Genomic DNA, 17,288 nt, shown 5'->3' with positions numbered 1-17,288 from the left:
AATACTATTCTTTGCCAACATCAGAAGTTCTAATAGAAATCTTTTTTCAAAACAAAACTTAACCTTTATTTCTTGTTTTCTACACTTTATGTAGATTAACTACTACAAAATTTAGTGCTTAGTTAAACCTGTGACACCAAAACATAAAAACTATCTTGTACGGATGCATTACCTCGTGTAACCAGTTTTCTTAATTACTAAACCAACATTCCTCGCCTTCTGAATCACTAGCAACTTATAATTGGAGTGTTGAAACAAACACTGTCGGCGTCTTTGAAGATTCCAATAATTTGATCATTGATAGCCAACATAATCCATTTGAGAATCAAAACCAAAAAAAGGATCTTGCGATATCTATCACTTTATCTGTCAATTAGTCATCTTGATTTATATCACAAATCTCAGCTACACTCATGATTTCCTATCCTGAATACAAATGAAGTGAGAATATACTAGACGGCCTAGTCATCAATCACAACCACACCCAGCTATTTTTCAAACTGACTCATCTCTAACGCCCTTGTCTTCCCTACATAGTAGAACAATTATTCAAATCGAGAACATGTCCATCTTCTTCCGTCACTTTTGCAATTCCAATTCCATCACTGATGAGGGCGGGATTCAGAACGGATAACGGAGTGACTGAGTGTCTAAGAAAAGAAAAAACGATAAATTGAAGAAAACCGCACCCATCATCTTCCTTCCCACTGCGAATCGCGCTTGCCTACCTCTTCTGCCCCTCCCGGTCCTTCAGTATACACCTCCTTCGAGTATAAGAAGTTGTCGCTGGCTGGTAGAGACAGTACTTTGGAGAGAAGTTTTTTGTCTTCCAGTTTTCTGATTTTCAAGTTTCTTTTTCATATAGGTGTGGTCTAATTCTTCATATTTCACTTCATTCTGTTGAGGGTGTGCCCCTGTTTCCTAGTCCTTTAATTCAATATTAAGGTTTTCCTTCTACACGTTGCATTCACTTTCGAACCTTCAGCAGTTTTCTTTGTTGATATTTCAATCATAAAGTTTGTATGTTTTCAGCCATCATGTCTGACGATACCTACCGTAGCTCAATCACCTCAAGACCATCCTTCAACAGAACGGTCACATCTAGCACTCAAAACTATGGAACTCCAGGATCTGGAAACCGTGTTCTCAAAATCGTGACTGAAATGTCATCCTCATCAGTGGCCAGTGGACTTTCTCCATACGGTCAAAATGCTGCTTCAACTATTCGTGATAACCGTGAGCGGGAAAAGAAGGAAATCATGGAACTGAACGATCGCCTTGCTGGATACATTGAGAAAGTCAGATTCCTTGAGGCCCAGAACAGAAAGCTTGGAGCTGACTTGCAAATGCTCCAGGGAAGATTTGGAAAGAGCACTGGATCAGTCAAAGTGATGTATGAGTTGGAAATCACTACCGCTCAAACTGTTGTCAAGCAGACTTCCAAAGATAAGGAGGAGGCTGAAAAGGAAATTCGCAAGTTGCAAGATCAATTGAATGAATTCCGTAAAAAGTAAGTTTGGTTTATTTCAAGAAGTTTCAAAAGAGATGTGCAACAAATTTCCGGATTGTTTCAAGAACAAGTTTATTGAAATGACTACGAAAGTGATGCAATAAATTTTATACATCTGACATCTTTCAGGTGGGAAGAGGCTACCAGTGGGCGTGCTGAGGACCGTCTTAAAATTGACGAGCTCCTTGTTACACTGTCCAATCTTGAAGCTGAAATCAATCTTCTTAAAAGACGTATCGCTCTCCTTGAGGAGGAAATCGCACGTCTTCGCAAGGAGAATGCTTGGCTCCAAGCCGAACTTCAACGCGTCAGAGTTGTACGTCAAATATTATTTTTATTTGTCATCTCTCAAATGAACATTTTCAGCAACTCGATCAAGAAACTCTTCTCCGCATTGACAACCAAAACAGAGTTAAGACATTGCTTGAGGAAATTGACTTCATGAAGAGAGGATTCGACTCTGAGCTTAAGGACCTTCAAGCTATGGCTGCTCGTGACACTACCAGCGAGAATCGTGAATTCTTTAAGAACGAGCTCGCTAATGCAATCCGTGATATCCGTGCCGAGTATGAACAGATGATGAATGGAAACAAGAGCGAGTTGGAGTCCTGGTACCAATTGAGAGTTCAAGAGATCAACACTCAATCAAACAGACAAAATGCTGAGAACAACTACCAGAAAGAGGAGGTCAAAAGACTCCGAAACCAGACATCAGAGCTCCGCGGTAAACTTTCCGACCTTGAAGGAAGAAATGTGCTTCTTGAGAAGCAAATCGAAGACCTCAACTATCAACTCGAGGATGACCAGAGATCCTATGAAGCAGCCCTTAATGACAAGGACGCTCAAATCCGTAAACTTCGCGAAGAGTGCCAAGCCCTCATGGTTGAGCTCCAAATGCTTTTGGATACCAAGCAGACCCTGGACGGGGAACTCAAGGTGTACAGAAAGATGTTGGATGGAGAGAGCGATAATAATGGACTCCGTCAACTTGTTGAGCAAGTTGTCCGCACCTCTGCTATCAACGAGGTAGCTGATACTGAAACAATGCGTGTGGTGAAGGGAGAACATTCTAGCAGAACATCCTACCAACGATCAGCAAAGGGAAATGTTTCTATCAAGGTGAGTATACCGGAAGTGCAACACGGCAACAGTTGAAATTATGAAATGACGGTAGAATAATTTCATATTATGACTGATATTTGAAAACTCTTATAGTCATCGCAAACAACACTCTCTTTTTTCAGGAAACATCTCCAGAAGGAAAGTTCGTTATCCTCGAGAACACCCATAGAGCCAAGGAAGAACCACTTGGAGACTGGAAATTGAAGAGAAAGATTGATGGAAAGCGTGAGATTGTCTTCACTTTCCCATCAGATTATGTCCTGCATCCATTCCAATCTGTCAAGGTATGTCAGTTCAAATTTATTGATATAAGGAAAGATAGATAGTTCAAAACATTAATTAAATTGTACAGATGTCATAAATTCGGGTCCTGATTGATATCTGAATTCATTTCAATTCAGTTAGAATTTTTTTCCTAAAATATGTAAAACCGAATTCAAGAAATCTGTAACATCAAATTGGGTGTGGCAAGGTCATTCACCCGTTATACTGACATGACACACGGGAGGTGGAAAATAGGCAAAGTTTGCTGATAGACAAATCATTTAAAAAACGTGGAAGAGAATAGAAGTAAATATTTTGGGAGAAGTTTTCACAAACTTTACAAGATAGAAAACAATGTCAATTTTACAGATCTTCGCCCGCGGAAACGGAATCTCCAACCCACCAGATGTTCTTGTCTTTGAAGGAGACGACACATTCGGAGTCGGAGCTAATGTGCAAACAATCCTCTACAACAATAAGGGAGAGGTAAGTGGTTTTCACACGATTTTCGCCTTCTGAAACTAATTAACTCAATTTTTCAGGAGCGCGCCACACACATTCAACGTCAAAGTCAACAGACGACCACTGCTTAAATCTAGCTTTTTAGCTTGAGCTGCTAATAATTGTTTTCTTTTCTTTGTACCAGAAATCTGAATTCGAAATCATTTCCTGCCCTGCCTGCATTTTTGTTTTTGTCTTTTATTATCTGAACATTAAATTTTACTGCAACTCGCTCACAACATAATATTCATTTTTCTTTCTTCAATAAATATGCAATACAGAGAAAATATTATATTTACAGTATTAAGAAATATCATTAACATTCTTTTGAGAGTGAAGAGAGTGACAAGAAATTATAACGTGATCGAGAGCAAATATAATCAGACGTTATTGGACAGAAGAGAATTAAGTACGTTGATAAGGTGAGAAGGTCCAACTTTTCTTATCAAAAAGAGCACGAGATATGTTGAAAACGGGGCAGTCGTCTTAACTTGGTTGGTGAGAGTGAGTGTCAGCATCAATTGAGAAAATGAGCTTGTATTATAATGGTAGGTTTTATTTTTGAGGTTTTCAAAAACTTTTGATTTAATAATATGCCATATAATGTCAATTTTTCTGATGTTTGTTGAGTATCAAACAATCAACATTTTTTGTTAAGAAAAATTCTGAAATGTCACCGCATGTGATCTACTTTTCTTTTGGCTCAGCGAAACTCTCTTAAGAAAAACACCTGGACCTATTTTTGATTCAGCGTGACCCGTCCCTTTTTTAATTAAAAATCCCGCTCTTTCGTTATGATTTTACCTTGTCAAAAGTGCTTATTCAGTGTTGATAACTGTCGTGAAACTTTCAACTCGATGGGAAAACGACTGATAAGACATAGGGTGACCGTCATAATTCGCGTCCCGGAAACAGCTTCGCTTGCAATTCATTTTCATATAGAACTGGTTTTTGTTCTCTAGTATTATTTTATTTTTAAACATATTTCTTAATTAAATATATTCCAGATTCAAAAATGGTCCGGAAGGATGAAGTCACCTGTAATCTGATTATAGGCGACGACAAAAAAACTGTAGTGAGTTCAACTATTTCATATTTTGAATACCTTTATCAATGCTTATCTTTTTCTTGTCTTTCAGGTTTATGGTGTGCGAATTGGCAACGGTCCAATTATGCAAAAAACCTATGATGAATACGACCGATTCTTCTCAACTGTGAGTTTGTGTTTACTCAGTTTTTCAATAATTGAGTTTTCCGTATTTTAGGTAAAAGACATGATACCGGCCACAATTTCCGTTGCCCCAAAAAAGAGACTGTTTCAAGCTGAAAGCAAGTTTTTCGAGAAAAGACGACTGTGGATTCTTGTGATAAGTCAGCATCTGGTTGATAACCAGCAAAGATGGTAATCCTATTAAATGGGTCACACTAATTATGATCATTACTTTTCAGTGAGGACGTCCGCCGATTCTTTCATATTGAATCACCGGATGATGATGACAATAACGTTGATTTGGGACCAAGTGAGAGGAAAACGTAATTATTATTTGCTTAAACTGTTTTTTTGAACTCAATCTACTATTTTAGAGCAACAGCCACTGATTTCGATTTTTTGACTACAATTGGAAAAGGAAGTTTTGGAAGAGTGTACCAAGTCCGTCATAAAGAGACTAAGAAGATCTACGCTATGAAAGTTTTGTCGAAGGAGCACATCAGAAAGAAGAACGAGGTAATTTGCTGAAAGAGGTTCTGAATGGGAAAGCTTTTTTTGAGGTTAAACACGTCATGGCTGAGCGAAATGTTCTCATTAACAACTTCAAGCATCCATTCTTGGTGTCTCTTCATTTCTCATTCCAAAATAAAGATAAGCTGTATTTTGTTTTGGATCACTTGAATGGGGGAGAAGTAAGTTGCGGAAAGAAATGAATATAGAAAACAAAAATTCAAAGTTAACATAATACAAATATTTCCAGCTATTCTCTCATCTTCAACGCGAAAAACACTTCAGTGAGTCAAGAAGTCGGTTTTATGCCGCCGAAATTGCATGTGCTCTCGGATACCTACATGAGAAAAATATTATATACAGGTACGTACTCTTTGATTGGTTTCTATTTATATTTATTCTCCATTTGAGTTAACTGAAACCCACTGAAAGTTGAAAATGTTGTTACAGAGATCTGAAACCAGAAAATCTTTTGTTGGATGACAAGGGTTACTTGGTTTTGACAGATTTTGGTCTTTGTAAGGAAGATATGCAGGGAAGTAAGACAACATCGACATTCTGTGGTACACCGGAATACTTGGCTCCTGAAATCATTTTGAAGAAGCCATACGACAAGACTGTGGATTGGTGGTGTTTAGGATCAGTGCTTTATGAAATGATTTTTGGATTGGTTAGTCATTCGTTAAAAAGTTGAATTGCACCCCTACCGTGAGAAATCTGGAAAAACAACTGATTGTTAAATAAAACGTGAATACTTTGAGCATTTTTGGCGGAACAAGAGGTCAAATGCACTTTTAGTACACTTGCTCTGATAGTATGAACCAACATAAAATTGTGTGTTATTACATTTTTGGTGAAGTAGATGTTTTTGATTGCCTTACAAAGTTTGAAACGTTTTTCATTTTTTAATCAATCACTAAATCTAATTTAAATATAAATTCAGCCGCCATTCTACTCAAAAGATCACAATGAAATGTACGACAAAATCATCAATCAGCCACTCCGTCTCAAGCACAATATCTCGGTTCCATGTAGTGAATTAATCACCGGTCTCCTTCAAAAAGATCGTTCAAAACGTTTGGGACACAAGAATGATTTCCGTGACATTCGTGATCATCCATTCTTTCTCCCGGTGGATTGGGATAAACTTCTGAATCGTGAACTGAAGGCACCATTCATTCCAAAAGTCAAAAACGCAATGGATACTTCAAACATTTCAAAGGAGTTCGTGGAGATTCAGATTGATCCGGGTAAGGTTTCGTGTTGGGTACATTTGGTTTGCATTAGGCTGACAATGTTCAATAGCGGGATGAGAGAGATGAAGAGATAAGTCGAAAATAATCCATCTTCTTTGAACTTAGAAGATAATACTTCTTTTAGACCCTCGCATTGCGTTTAGAGCCCAGAACTTTTACATGCACTCCCTCAACACACGAGTAAATAACATACACATACATGCATATCTTTACATATAAGTTCGTCAGAACCAAGCACATACACACCGCTAATTAGGCCAGGCATTGCTCGCATAGTCTCACACACTCTTTCAGTCATACGCCTTAGTCTCACCGCCTTCACCAACACGGGGCAACGAAGAAGAAGGAAAAGGGGGCCAGCCCTCATAAACCCCAAAACCACGCCCTTTATTCTCATTCTTCCGCGTATTCTTCGATTTCGGTTTCAGCTTCGTTGGCACCACAACAACTTGCTGTCACTCACCGTGACCATGATTTTGAGAACTTCACATTTGTCGACACTAATCGAGTCTTGGTTTGATTTAAAAATATTCCTTTTTCAATATGAACTTATTTGCTTCCCCATCGTTTCACTCCATTTATTTCCTGAATATATTCATTATCATTGGTTTCCATTTCTTCTTTATTATTCCTCTCCATTTTCTGTTTCTTGTTTGATTCCTCTATTCTATTGAAATAAAATCTCTGGTCTTTGAGAGTTACCACTTCTCAAATATTCTCCACTTTTGAAAATTGCTTCTTTTTTCTTTTGAGACAATAGAAACATGATCAGTGAGCTGCTTCTACTTTTTAATGCATACGCATACTTAAACTTGGCACGGATCCAAAAAGGAGAAGTTACCCATCACATTGCAAACTAAAGCGATCAGAAAACATTTGACAGTTGTACTTTCAAATGAAAAGTGCGCATAGTTGCTTTAAGATTTAGAAATTCGAAACAGAGGGGATAAGACAATGTAATCATTGCTTTCACATATAAGCACCTGCTCTTAATAACAAGTTTCTTTCAAATAAGAGGCAACACTATAGTTGTTCTGTTTCTTTTTTGACAAAAACGCCAACTTAAGCAATAGTGAAACCAAACTGAACTATTTCAATATTCTATCTAATTTCATCTTTGCTCGTTTTCATTGAATGGCTTCTTCGAATCTTAGAGTGCAAAACTATGTTGTCTAAAAATAGCATACACTTTTTGAATTAACGATTATACGTCCTTTTCTGTGTTTTAACTATTCCACAACTAGTTACTCAAACCAAAATTTCGAAATTTCGAAACCTATTTGAAAGCATTTGCTTTTTTATTTCAGACATTTTTTTCAGATTCTATCCTGAAAATTCTAGTCAAAAGCTATGAACACTTTTTGCTATTGGAATGAAAAAACGTAAAAAGCAACGAATTGAGACGCAGAAAGAGTGAGCAAAGTCGACTAAAACTCGAGAGAAAGAGACAATGCGAGTTTTTCATATTCGCAACCAAAGACAAAAGCGAAATCCACCAGTAGCGCTCTTGACACCACCAGTGGAGAGAAACGGACAGATAAAACAAGTCGACTCCATTGGGGATACCTGATGTGAAAGGTGCATTTCCAATTTTTGAGTTTCTTTTGACATTTTCTCTCTTACTTTTTGTTCTCTTTTTCTGTTTTCGCCTCCCCCTCTTTCCTTATTTCTTTGACTTTTAGTTGATCACCGTGCTATTCACTTCCCAGCCACCTGCGTCTGGTCAGTTTTGAAAAATTTGTAGCTCAAAGTTAGCTTATCCTCTCCTTCATTTAGAACATTCGTTTTGCTTCACTCATCTTCGCTTCAGAATTGAAAGCAATAATAGTTAGAAGTGATGGGGTTGTGCAAAATGCAATACAACATATTTTTATAGATATTCAAGCAGATAAATTTTTAGTAGCTTCCTCAATCGGATTCTTTGCTCTATTTTTTTTTTTGAATCTCCATTTATAAGTTATACTATTGTAGTTTGTGACATAGTGCTTGAACACTATCATAATACATTAGATTTATAGTCTAGGCTGTAACTTTGGGTATAAATCTTCAAGAGCGTTTTTGGTTTAGAAAAATACTTTCTGACTTTACTTTTATGACCTCACTATATAAGACAGTAATACCTCTTGATCCTGTTCACATAATGTGGTTTTTGACAACATAGTTCACTGAAATTCAGTGAATTCATTACTTGATGCCGGTTAATCAGATAGACCAGATTTGATTTCAATTTTCTATGAAGTACACTCGCACTTTCAAACTAACACACTTCCAATGGTTTTCAGAGTTTTGTCACTAAAATTGTATATTTCATGATTGGCATTGTTTTGATTTCACTTATCAACCATAAAGCTGTGGTTTTTCTATTGCTCGAATAGCTCAATAAATACGAAAAAAAACAAACCAAATTTTTTTAGAACTTTCAAAAGTTTCGAATTACCATTTGACTTTTCCATGCTTCGTTTTTTTTTTGTTTCTTTTTGTTTCTTTTATGCTTCTTCTCTTTCCAAATGAATATTGTTGCTAGGTTTGGCCCATTATTTTCTTTCACTTTGATTGCGTTTCTTCCATTTTCTATTTCTTCTTATATATCCACCTGCTCGTAAAACTTCCGAACATTTTTCATTTTATTTTGTTCAGGATTTCGTCCTCTACGCCGTCCGCCTCCCAGGCGCCCTCTTCTTATTTACCCTCAACACCGCAAAGCAGTCAAAATGAGATAGGCATGGATTATAATGAAATCTGGCCATATACCCTACAATCAACCATTCTTCTGATTCTTTTCATCGTTTGGATGTGAGTTTTATTCGTTTTTTATTTTCTCTGCAACCAGAGTACTTCTCCTTTCTTATCATGAGGAATTGTATGGAAAGCAAAACCAAAAAAGAATTATGAGCCTTTCTTTATTATTATAGGATTATCGGTGTGTTTGTGGCAAGGGAGGTGCTGTTAGTACTGCTCGATCATCGAAAGATTAAGTGAGTTTGCTTTTCAAGATTTTTCAAAAAATAGAAAAACACAAACTATCATCCATCAAACGAACGATAATTAGAGTCAGATGGTTGAATGCATTGACATGGGGGACACAACAACAAAGTTCACGAATTCTCTTTGAGAGAAAACGGATAAATGCAAGTGGGGTCATAACGACTTAAAGAGAAAAATTTAGTCGATTTGAATGTGTCCATAAATTTGGTTATACAGTAGCGAGCATAAGTGAGTACACCTGCATACTTTCATATGTATCTCACATTGAATATTAATGACAAGTATGTTTACAATTATTTCATTTTTTTCTGAACGACGGATATTCTTGTCACGTCATAGCGGTGGTTTGGATTTTTGAAGCGTCTGTCTAAAAAGAAATGAATTACTAATTACTCGAGCCCACACATTTCTCAAATTAAACTTTCAAAATAGAAACGTTTTGCAGGAGGAAACCGATTCAGAAAAAGTCGTATAATGGAGCATACAGTGTGAAGAAAAAACGATATGTGAAAGATAGAAATTATCAACCTGTGGCAAATGGAGGAAACGAGATTGTGTGATCAAAATATTATGTTCCTTCAATATAATATATGCAAATTTGGATTTCCTGGGATTTCACGTGTATTTGGCAATTTTTCTTCTACTTGGCTTGTAATCGAGATATTTTGGCCTCGTTTTCCACAATTTAAATATTGAATCATGCTCTGTGATGTGTCTCATAATTTGTTTGTATGTATGGACGTTTTTCTGTGATTCTGTTGCTATCAAATTGTAGTAATGAAACAGTTTCAACTTTTCGGAATGCCTTGAATCTGACTCTTTTTGAGAATCTTGCGTATAACACCTATAAAAAGAAACAGGAACCTGTTACTGAATATTACTGTTCCCCTTTTTTCAGTGAGTAATGTTGACCAATCCAAAAGTGTGCGTTAGTTTAGATTGTTCTCAACTAGTGTAATCATTCTCTTATGAAACATGTTATAAGACAAAAACTTGGGAGACTAGATAGTGTTCCTACCTGGACGTGAGTACTCATGTTTTAAAAACGAAAAGAGTCACCTCCTGCTTTAATACTTCAGTTTTAACTAATGACGACTTTTCATGGTGAAAACTTTGAAATGAAAAAGTGATTATATTTTTCAAAACTGTATAACTTTGTAAATGATATTTGACATAACATGTTGAAGTTCAATTCCGGCGGAGCACGCTACGTTTTCAGAATTCTCGAATTTGAAAGTGCCGCAAGCAGTTGTTGCATTTGTTGGTCCAAATCTTCACAAGTTCGATTTTCGGGATCATTGCTCGCGGCTGGACAAAGCAGCTATGATTGTATCTCTGAATATGATTGTATCTCTGATTATGAATATAATCTCTGAAAATCTCATCAATCCAAAAAGTTGGTGAAAAATGTCACAACATAAGTACAATATGTGCAACGTTTCTTCCAAGGTTTTCGCATACTGCCAAATTGATAATCACATTATTTCATCAAGCGTCAACAAAATAAAAACCTGTGCTATCATTGGCCCCACGCGATGTCAAAAATTTTTGAGTAAAAGCTGGATATTATTGAGAAGACTATGTATTAGACTAACGGTGAGAACGGCTGACAATTCAGTATACCGTATATTCTCTAATAGAGCGGTCGTTATATTAGAAAGGCACTTAGAATACAGCATTCTCATTTTTGTCGTGTCATTTTTAATATATCTGTTAGTGGTGCCCTCTGACGGACCGTTTGAACGATAGAGGTGCATGAACTTCAAATAAAGTTTTACGGTAGATATTCGAGGCCGAGCCTCTTTTTTTCGACACGACTCAAGATGTGGAGCGCGACCACGGAATTAAACTTTGTCTGTTATTTTACCAAATATTATTCACAAACCAATAGTGTTACAAAAACTAGTGTTTATTTCTCCTAGGCCTGCCAGATTTTTTTAGATGCAGAGAAACAAAAGTCTCCATACTCCTTATTGTAATCAAAATCAAAAATCCTTTTTTTCTAAAAATTAAAATGACCAACGATAGAAGCTGCAAATTTTATTTTCAAAATGAGCTCATTCCCAAACTAACATAACCAATTTTTTAGCCAGAACGCACTCAAATAATTCCAATCATAAAACTAGCGCAAAGTTGACTCCGTGGCATTTCAATCTCTGTAGAAATTGTTTCCAATCATGAACCTCCCAAACAGTACAGCAGAACGCAGTACTTAACCTGTACAAGTCTTTTGCCTATCACGCATCTCTCGGTTGACAGGCCGTTCGTTTATGATCCACCCAAGATGACATATTTGCTATGTTTTTTATTCGTAGAATGCATTTGCGCTCATCTGCACAGTGTTGTACGTTTCCCAGAGAGATGCCAAATCATTACTCTCTCAGTAAGGTTCTCCACCCAAATAGTCGTTCATCAATTCTTATTGCCATTATACCTTTGCTCTTCTTTTCCTTCCCTCATCTTGTCTCATCTTATATACCCTTCCATATGTGTTACTTAAATCTAATTTTCATATTTTTTAGTCGATCGTCCCACTCACTGTTGTCCACGGCACAATGGCTCACCAGAAGATCAACCCCATCGTAGCCATTGCTAAGTCCGTCAAGAACAAACCAAACCACGTCGTCGTCAACGTCAAGTCTCCAGAAGATCTTCAAAAGGAGTACGCCACCGCTCACAAGGCAACCGGTCGTGAAGTAGCTGCTTTTGTCTTTGTCGTGGTTCTCATCGTGTGCGGATTTTTCGCGGCCACTAAATTCATGGGAAATTAATTTTGTAATGCACTGTTGTACTTTAAATCTCTTGGGTCTTACTTCTTGGTTATTTTTTTTAAAAATTTCTCCTTTGTTTAACCGTTCAATAAACACGTGTTCAAAATTCAAAATGTTTTGTTCATTTCGAAAACTCTTTTCTTACGGCAGAGAGTATTTGTTTCTCGTTATATACGAATACACCAATTGGTCAGTGGGTAGAAAAGAAGGGAAGGTGGAACGCGCAAGGGAACAGGGGAAGACAATTAGGAGAGAGGTCTCGTCCTGCAGCACTCGATAATCCGTCTTGCTGGGAAACGATAGAGAAATCTATGTGTTCTCTTTACTGAGAGACGAGTAGATAGAATCTAACACTCCATCACTCTTCCCAATTCAACATCTCTAAGCCAGAGTCTTCTTCCTTCTTATAGCTCATCTCTCTTTGTTTGACACATTCTCACAGCCCCTACTCGACCCCTCGCCTCGTCAACCCAATGTGTACAAAGAGTGTGTCATCTTCCTTCGTTTCTCTCTCTCTCACACGATTGCCTCCGCTTCTTTCTTTTCTATTTCTCCGCAATCCAAGAGAGCGAACAACGTGCCGTCGATAGCTCAGTTGGTAGAGCGGAGGACTGTAGAGTCAGTGGGTATCCTTAGGTCGCTGGTTCGAATCCGGCTCGACGGATTTCTTTTTTTCTTTTTTTATACGCATTATCAATACAGTGGATGAATCCAGAAACAACAAGTTCTAAGTTTTTCAGAAGTATTACATTTGTTAACCAGAAAATTTTGGGAAAACACGTTTTGCTTATTCATTTGAATACATCTAGGTCTAACTAGTATGCAACATCTATTCGCATTGTAGACTGATAAATACTAACTAGGGAATGGTCTAAACTGACCGTGGAGTTCAGAAACGAGACCTAGCACAATCGATAGACAATCAAATTTTAATGGGAAATCAGTTTTCAAAAATTGCTGAATTGCCTCCAGAATTCAGATATTCTGGTCTGAAAATGCAAACTTAATACATGTGATTTACTCGATTTTTCACCCAAATTTAGCTGTGTTTCGCCTCAAATATCACGGCACCTGAACATCACTCTCGGCCAGTGATCCGTGGTCGAGTGGTGAGTGCGTCTGTCTATGAACCACGCTATGCAGGTTCGACCCCCGCTTTTTCAAACTTTTTTTGTTTTTTCTATTCTTCCTTACTTTTTACTTTTTGAGCCGTTTTTCTATTACATCTAACCAAAACTGCGCCGTGAGTATTTTATATCCGTCTGTCGTAGATAAAATCGTTTACGGTACTTCTGATTCGTTTAACTTTCACATTGCTTCATGTAATTCAGAACAGTTCGCAGTTTTGGTTAGATGTAATAGAAAAACGGCTCAAAAAGTAAAAAGTAAGGAAGAATAGAAAAAACAAAAAAAGTTTGAAAAAGCGGGGGTCGAACCTGCATAGCGTGGTTCATAGACAGACACACTCACCACTCGACCACGGATCACTGGCCGAGAGTGATGTTCAGGTGCCGTGATATTTGAGGCGAAACACAGCTAAATTTGGGTGAAAAATCGAGTAAATCACATGTATTAAGTTTGCATTTTCAGACCAGAATATCTGGATTCTGGAGGCCATTCAGCAATTTTTGAAAACTGATTTCCCATCAAAATTTGATTGTCTATCGATTGTGCTAGGTCTCGTTTCTGAACTCCACGGTCAGTTTAGACCATTCCCTAGTAAGCGCATAGTGGATTGACACATTTTACTACCACTCTGAATGTAGAATAAAAATATTTTATAAGAAAAATAAGGAATAGGTTGAAAAGCATAAGTGATGTCTATCTTTCTCCAAGTGGTGGGTCTTATTCAACTTTGTAAATTCTCCGTTCAAAGTTCGTATATGACCCGCCTCCAGGGGCAAGATGCTTAAATCAGGATTACATCAGTAAAGAGTAACAGTAGAAAAAAGGTGATTATTTCTCTTACATGGGAATGACCCGGAGTGTCCCACCTGAAATCTTTCCATATTTTGTACACAAGTAGTGTCTGACGTAACTAAGAAAAATCCGAAATTATAGCGGCGCTCTCCGAGGTTTCGGGGAGTTACACAACTTTTTTGAAAATTTTCGAAAATTTCGGTGTGTCCACTTTGAGAACTCGTAGCTTCTTGAGTTTTTGAGCTACCGTAATGGTTTTAGGCTCATTCGAAAGGCAATAAAATGGACTTTAAAAAGTTCTCTTATATCATTTGCCATAAAACATAATCTGCTGAGCTGTAGCTGAAAGTGTAGAAAAGTTGTCAGTGTGAGGTAACGATAAATGCCAAATTTCGACAATCGGGGAACTGGGGACTACCACCTGCATACTTCTTACTCCGAGTCATGTCTGTATACGTGTTCAAATATAGGCCAAGCCTTTGAGTTACGAGAGTTATTTCAGTTTTTCAGAAAATTTTTAGCTTTTCCACGTATCCCTATACGTTCAATTTTTATCAAATAATTGGAAAAATTACCAAGTAACGAAAAAGAGGCTATAGAATGAAGTTTTGCATTAACTAGCTATGAATGATGTTTTTGGTGCTGTAACTTCAATATAAACGGGACTCAATTTTTGACCACAGAACGTATACGTGGAAAAGCTAAAAATTTTCTGAAAAACTGAAATAACTCCTGTAACTCAAAGGCTCGACCTATATTTGAACACGTATACAGACATGACTCTGAGTAAGAAGTATGCAGGTGGTAGTCCCCAGTTCCCCGATTGTCGAAATTTGGCATTTATCGTTACCTCACACTGACAACTTTTCTACACTTTCAGCTACAGCTCAGCAGATTATGTTTTTTGGCAAATGATATAAGAAAACTTTTTAAAGTCCATTTTATTGCCTTTCGAATGAGCCTAAAACCATTACGGTAGCTCAAAAACTCAAGAAGCTACGAGTTCTCAAAGTGGACACACCGAAATTTTCGAAAATTTTCAAAAAAGTTGTGTAACTCCCCGAAACCTCGGAGAGCGCCGCTATAATTTCGGATTTTTCTTAGTTACGTCAGACACTACTTGTGTACAAAATATGGAAAGATTTCAGGTGGGACACTCCGGGTCATTCCCATGTTAGTCATAGACAGAGTTTCGATTTTGCTTCATGAAATCGTAAAATGGAAAAAAAGAATACGGGCGGCGTTCAAACATGAAACAAAAGAACATCAATATTTTAACCATGCCAACAACATAATAGACACGTGTTCTAAACCACGAATGTATTTTCTTGGCGACACCCGCAACACATAAAAGCCGGTGGGGTGTTGTGTGTATTCGGGTAGAAAAGTGACTAGATATCAAAAAGAATAAGAAAGTACTAATAATATTTTTTGAGAAACCAAATCTTTTAGAAGGCATTAAATTTTAGAAGATACGCTAGGACCAAGTTTTTTCTCGGATAGAATTGTACGATGGATTCGAAAATTTTTGTTTTTCAGTGGCATTGATGGATATGTAGAATTTTCAGGTTTTCAAAATGCCTCAAAAAGTATTTTTGTTCAAAAGTATAAAACATTTGCAAAAAACGAAGGATAACATTTTGGTCAATTTAGACCCAATATTAAATCTGAAAAATAAAAAAATATGGAACAACAACACTTCTTTTCATCAAACAGCACCGTGAGAAAAGTTTAACGGTTTATAAAAGACCAAAATGTTATTTTCATGTCCGGTAAGTTTTAAGAATGTATTTTGCCAAAACCACCAAAAATTAAGGTCTTGAAGGACTTGTCAATCACCGTATCCAAGTCATTTCAGTTTTTCTTCAACCCAAAAATGAACTGTTGGTCTAAATTTGCTCACACTTTATGAATACCTGCTCAGGAATCGTTGTTCTTTGTTTTATTATTCTCACTCTCATTATAAAATGTAGTATCAAAGTACAGTTTGTACAGAAAACAACGACACTTATTGTACTTCTGAACAAAGAATGTATATTTTATGAATGCATTACCCATTGTTATCACTGTAGTTTTTGATCTTCTAAATAAAAAATCAAGGAAAAAACTCAACTAGGCAAGACAGATTCAGTGGGACTGAATTTCATAATTTCAAGTACATATATGACAGTGTGAACCCGCCAATTGGAGGAACTACTGGATCCGAAGATTCTCACTTCGATATTTTTTCTAAAAAAAATAACAAAAAAATTTTTCACCAACTTTTAGCCAGGTTATGTGTATATCAGATAATTTGGTATACTTATTGCAATGATGTGAAATACTTCCACCTCAATCTACTATACAACTACTGTCCACATTATATGCTGGAAATGTGGCAAGTTTATGTATAGCAGATTGACCGTTTTCTTTCAAGAAATGGCCCATTTTTATGTGCAGGAGCAATAGAAAAATACAAGAAAATAAGACAGAACAACAAGTTGCATCTCTGTCCAGGTAACAGATTCTATCCCACTTTGGTTCTTAGTGTTCAAAGTAGGCCTAAAATCTGTCACCTAGAGACAAGCTGCTCAAATTTGAGTTCTGTCCGGCGAGAATAATAGAGTGAGTGGTCACATCCAGCAGTATAAACCAAATAATCGTCGTAGCTTCAGATCTTCAAAAAATACCTTTCGAGAGATAAAATACCTGATCACTGGAATGTTGATATATCATCTATATCAGGCCAACAATACAATGGACACGTGTTCATAACTGCATATGAATTATCTGTGCGAGACCCACAACACAGGAAAGCTGATGTGCCTTTACACAAGAAAGTGTATTTTATGAATGATAGACATCACAATTGTACCTTTTGTTATCGTGCCGAGCTGAATAGAAACCTTTCACTCAACATTCTTAACAATTTTTGAGGTTTGAGAAAAGATATCTTTCATTTGATGAAAAGGAGGAGTTGTACAGTAAACACTTTTTGCTTTTTACAGTATTTAGTGAAGCAGTCAGAATTAAAAAAAAGTGAATCAATGAAAATAATATTTTTATGATTTAGTCGGAAATATAAAATGAAAAATAGAGATACACATCAATTATAAGTTACAACTATGAAAAAACAACCACCCACTACGATCGAAAGGGTCCCTCACCGATCAAAGTAATCCAAACATTGAAATTCGCACTTGTTTTTACCACTCTGTGGAAAATCATCAGTTTGCATTATTACTGACTGAGTTTTGAAA

General features: G+C 36.8%; 4 protein-coding genes across 4 annotated transcripts; all 4 read left to right on the top strand.

Moving 5' to 3' along the window:
- Positions 1 to 1,037: 1,037 nt before the first annotated feature.
- Positions 1,038 to 3,489, top strand: GCK72_023167 (uncharacterized protein; the record flags this gene model as incomplete). Its single annotated transcript, XM_053735266.1, has 6 exons — positions 1,038 to 1,510; positions 1,640 to 1,826; positions 1,877 to 2,629; positions 2,755 to 2,916; positions 3,266 to 3,382; positions 3,439 to 3,489. The coding sequence occupies 6 exons, from the start codon at positions 1,038 to 1,040 to the stop codon at positions 3,487 to 3,489; spliced, it is 1,743 nt and encodes a 580-aa protein (XP_053578832.1).
- A 923-nt stretch (positions 3,490 to 4,412) lies between these two features.
- Positions 4,413 to 6,893, top strand: GCK72_023166 (uncharacterized protein; the record flags this gene model as incomplete). Its single annotated transcript, XM_003103349.2, has 10 exons — positions 4,413 to 4,472; positions 4,537 to 4,611; positions 4,663 to 4,799; positions 4,847 to 4,930; positions 4,982 to 5,123; positions 5,168 to 5,299; positions 5,368 to 5,480; positions 5,568 to 5,787; positions 6,061 to 6,367; positions 6,802 to 6,893. The coding sequence occupies 10 exons, from the start codon at positions 4,413 to 4,415 to the stop codon at positions 6,891 to 6,893; spliced, it is 1,362 nt and encodes a 453-aa protein (XP_003103397.1).
- A 2,202-nt stretch (positions 6,894 to 9,095) lies between these two features.
- Positions 9,096 to 9,918, top strand: GCK72_023165 (uncharacterized protein; the record flags this gene model as incomplete). Its single annotated transcript, XM_053735265.1, has 3 exons — positions 9,096 to 9,166; positions 9,286 to 9,348; positions 9,804 to 9,918. 3 exons carry the CDS (start codon positions 9,096 to 9,098, stop codon positions 9,916 to 9,918), a joined length of 249 nt encoding a protein of 82 aa, XP_053578831.1.
- A 1,801-nt stretch (positions 9,919 to 11,719) lies between these two features.
- On the top strand, positions 11,720 to 12,129 carry GCK72_023164 (uncharacterized protein; the record flags this gene model as incomplete). The annotated part of the gene is made up of 2 exons (XM_003103345.2): positions 11,720 to 11,746; positions 11,881 to 12,129. 2 exons carry the CDS (start codon positions 11,720 to 11,722, stop codon positions 12,127 to 12,129), a joined length of 276 nt encoding a protein of 91 aa, XP_003103393.2.
- Between the last annotated feature and the right edge of the window lie 5,159 nt (positions 12,130 to 17,288).

This window comes from Caenorhabditis remanei, chromosome X, assembly GCF_010183535.1.
Source record: "Caenorhabditis remanei strain PX506 chromosome X, whole genome shotgun sequence".
NCBI classification, from domain to species: Eukaryota; Metazoa; Nematoda; class Chromadorea; order Rhabditida; family Rhabditidae; genus Caenorhabditis; species Caenorhabditis remanei.
This window is presented reverse-complemented; position numbering and strand designations above follow the sequence as displayed.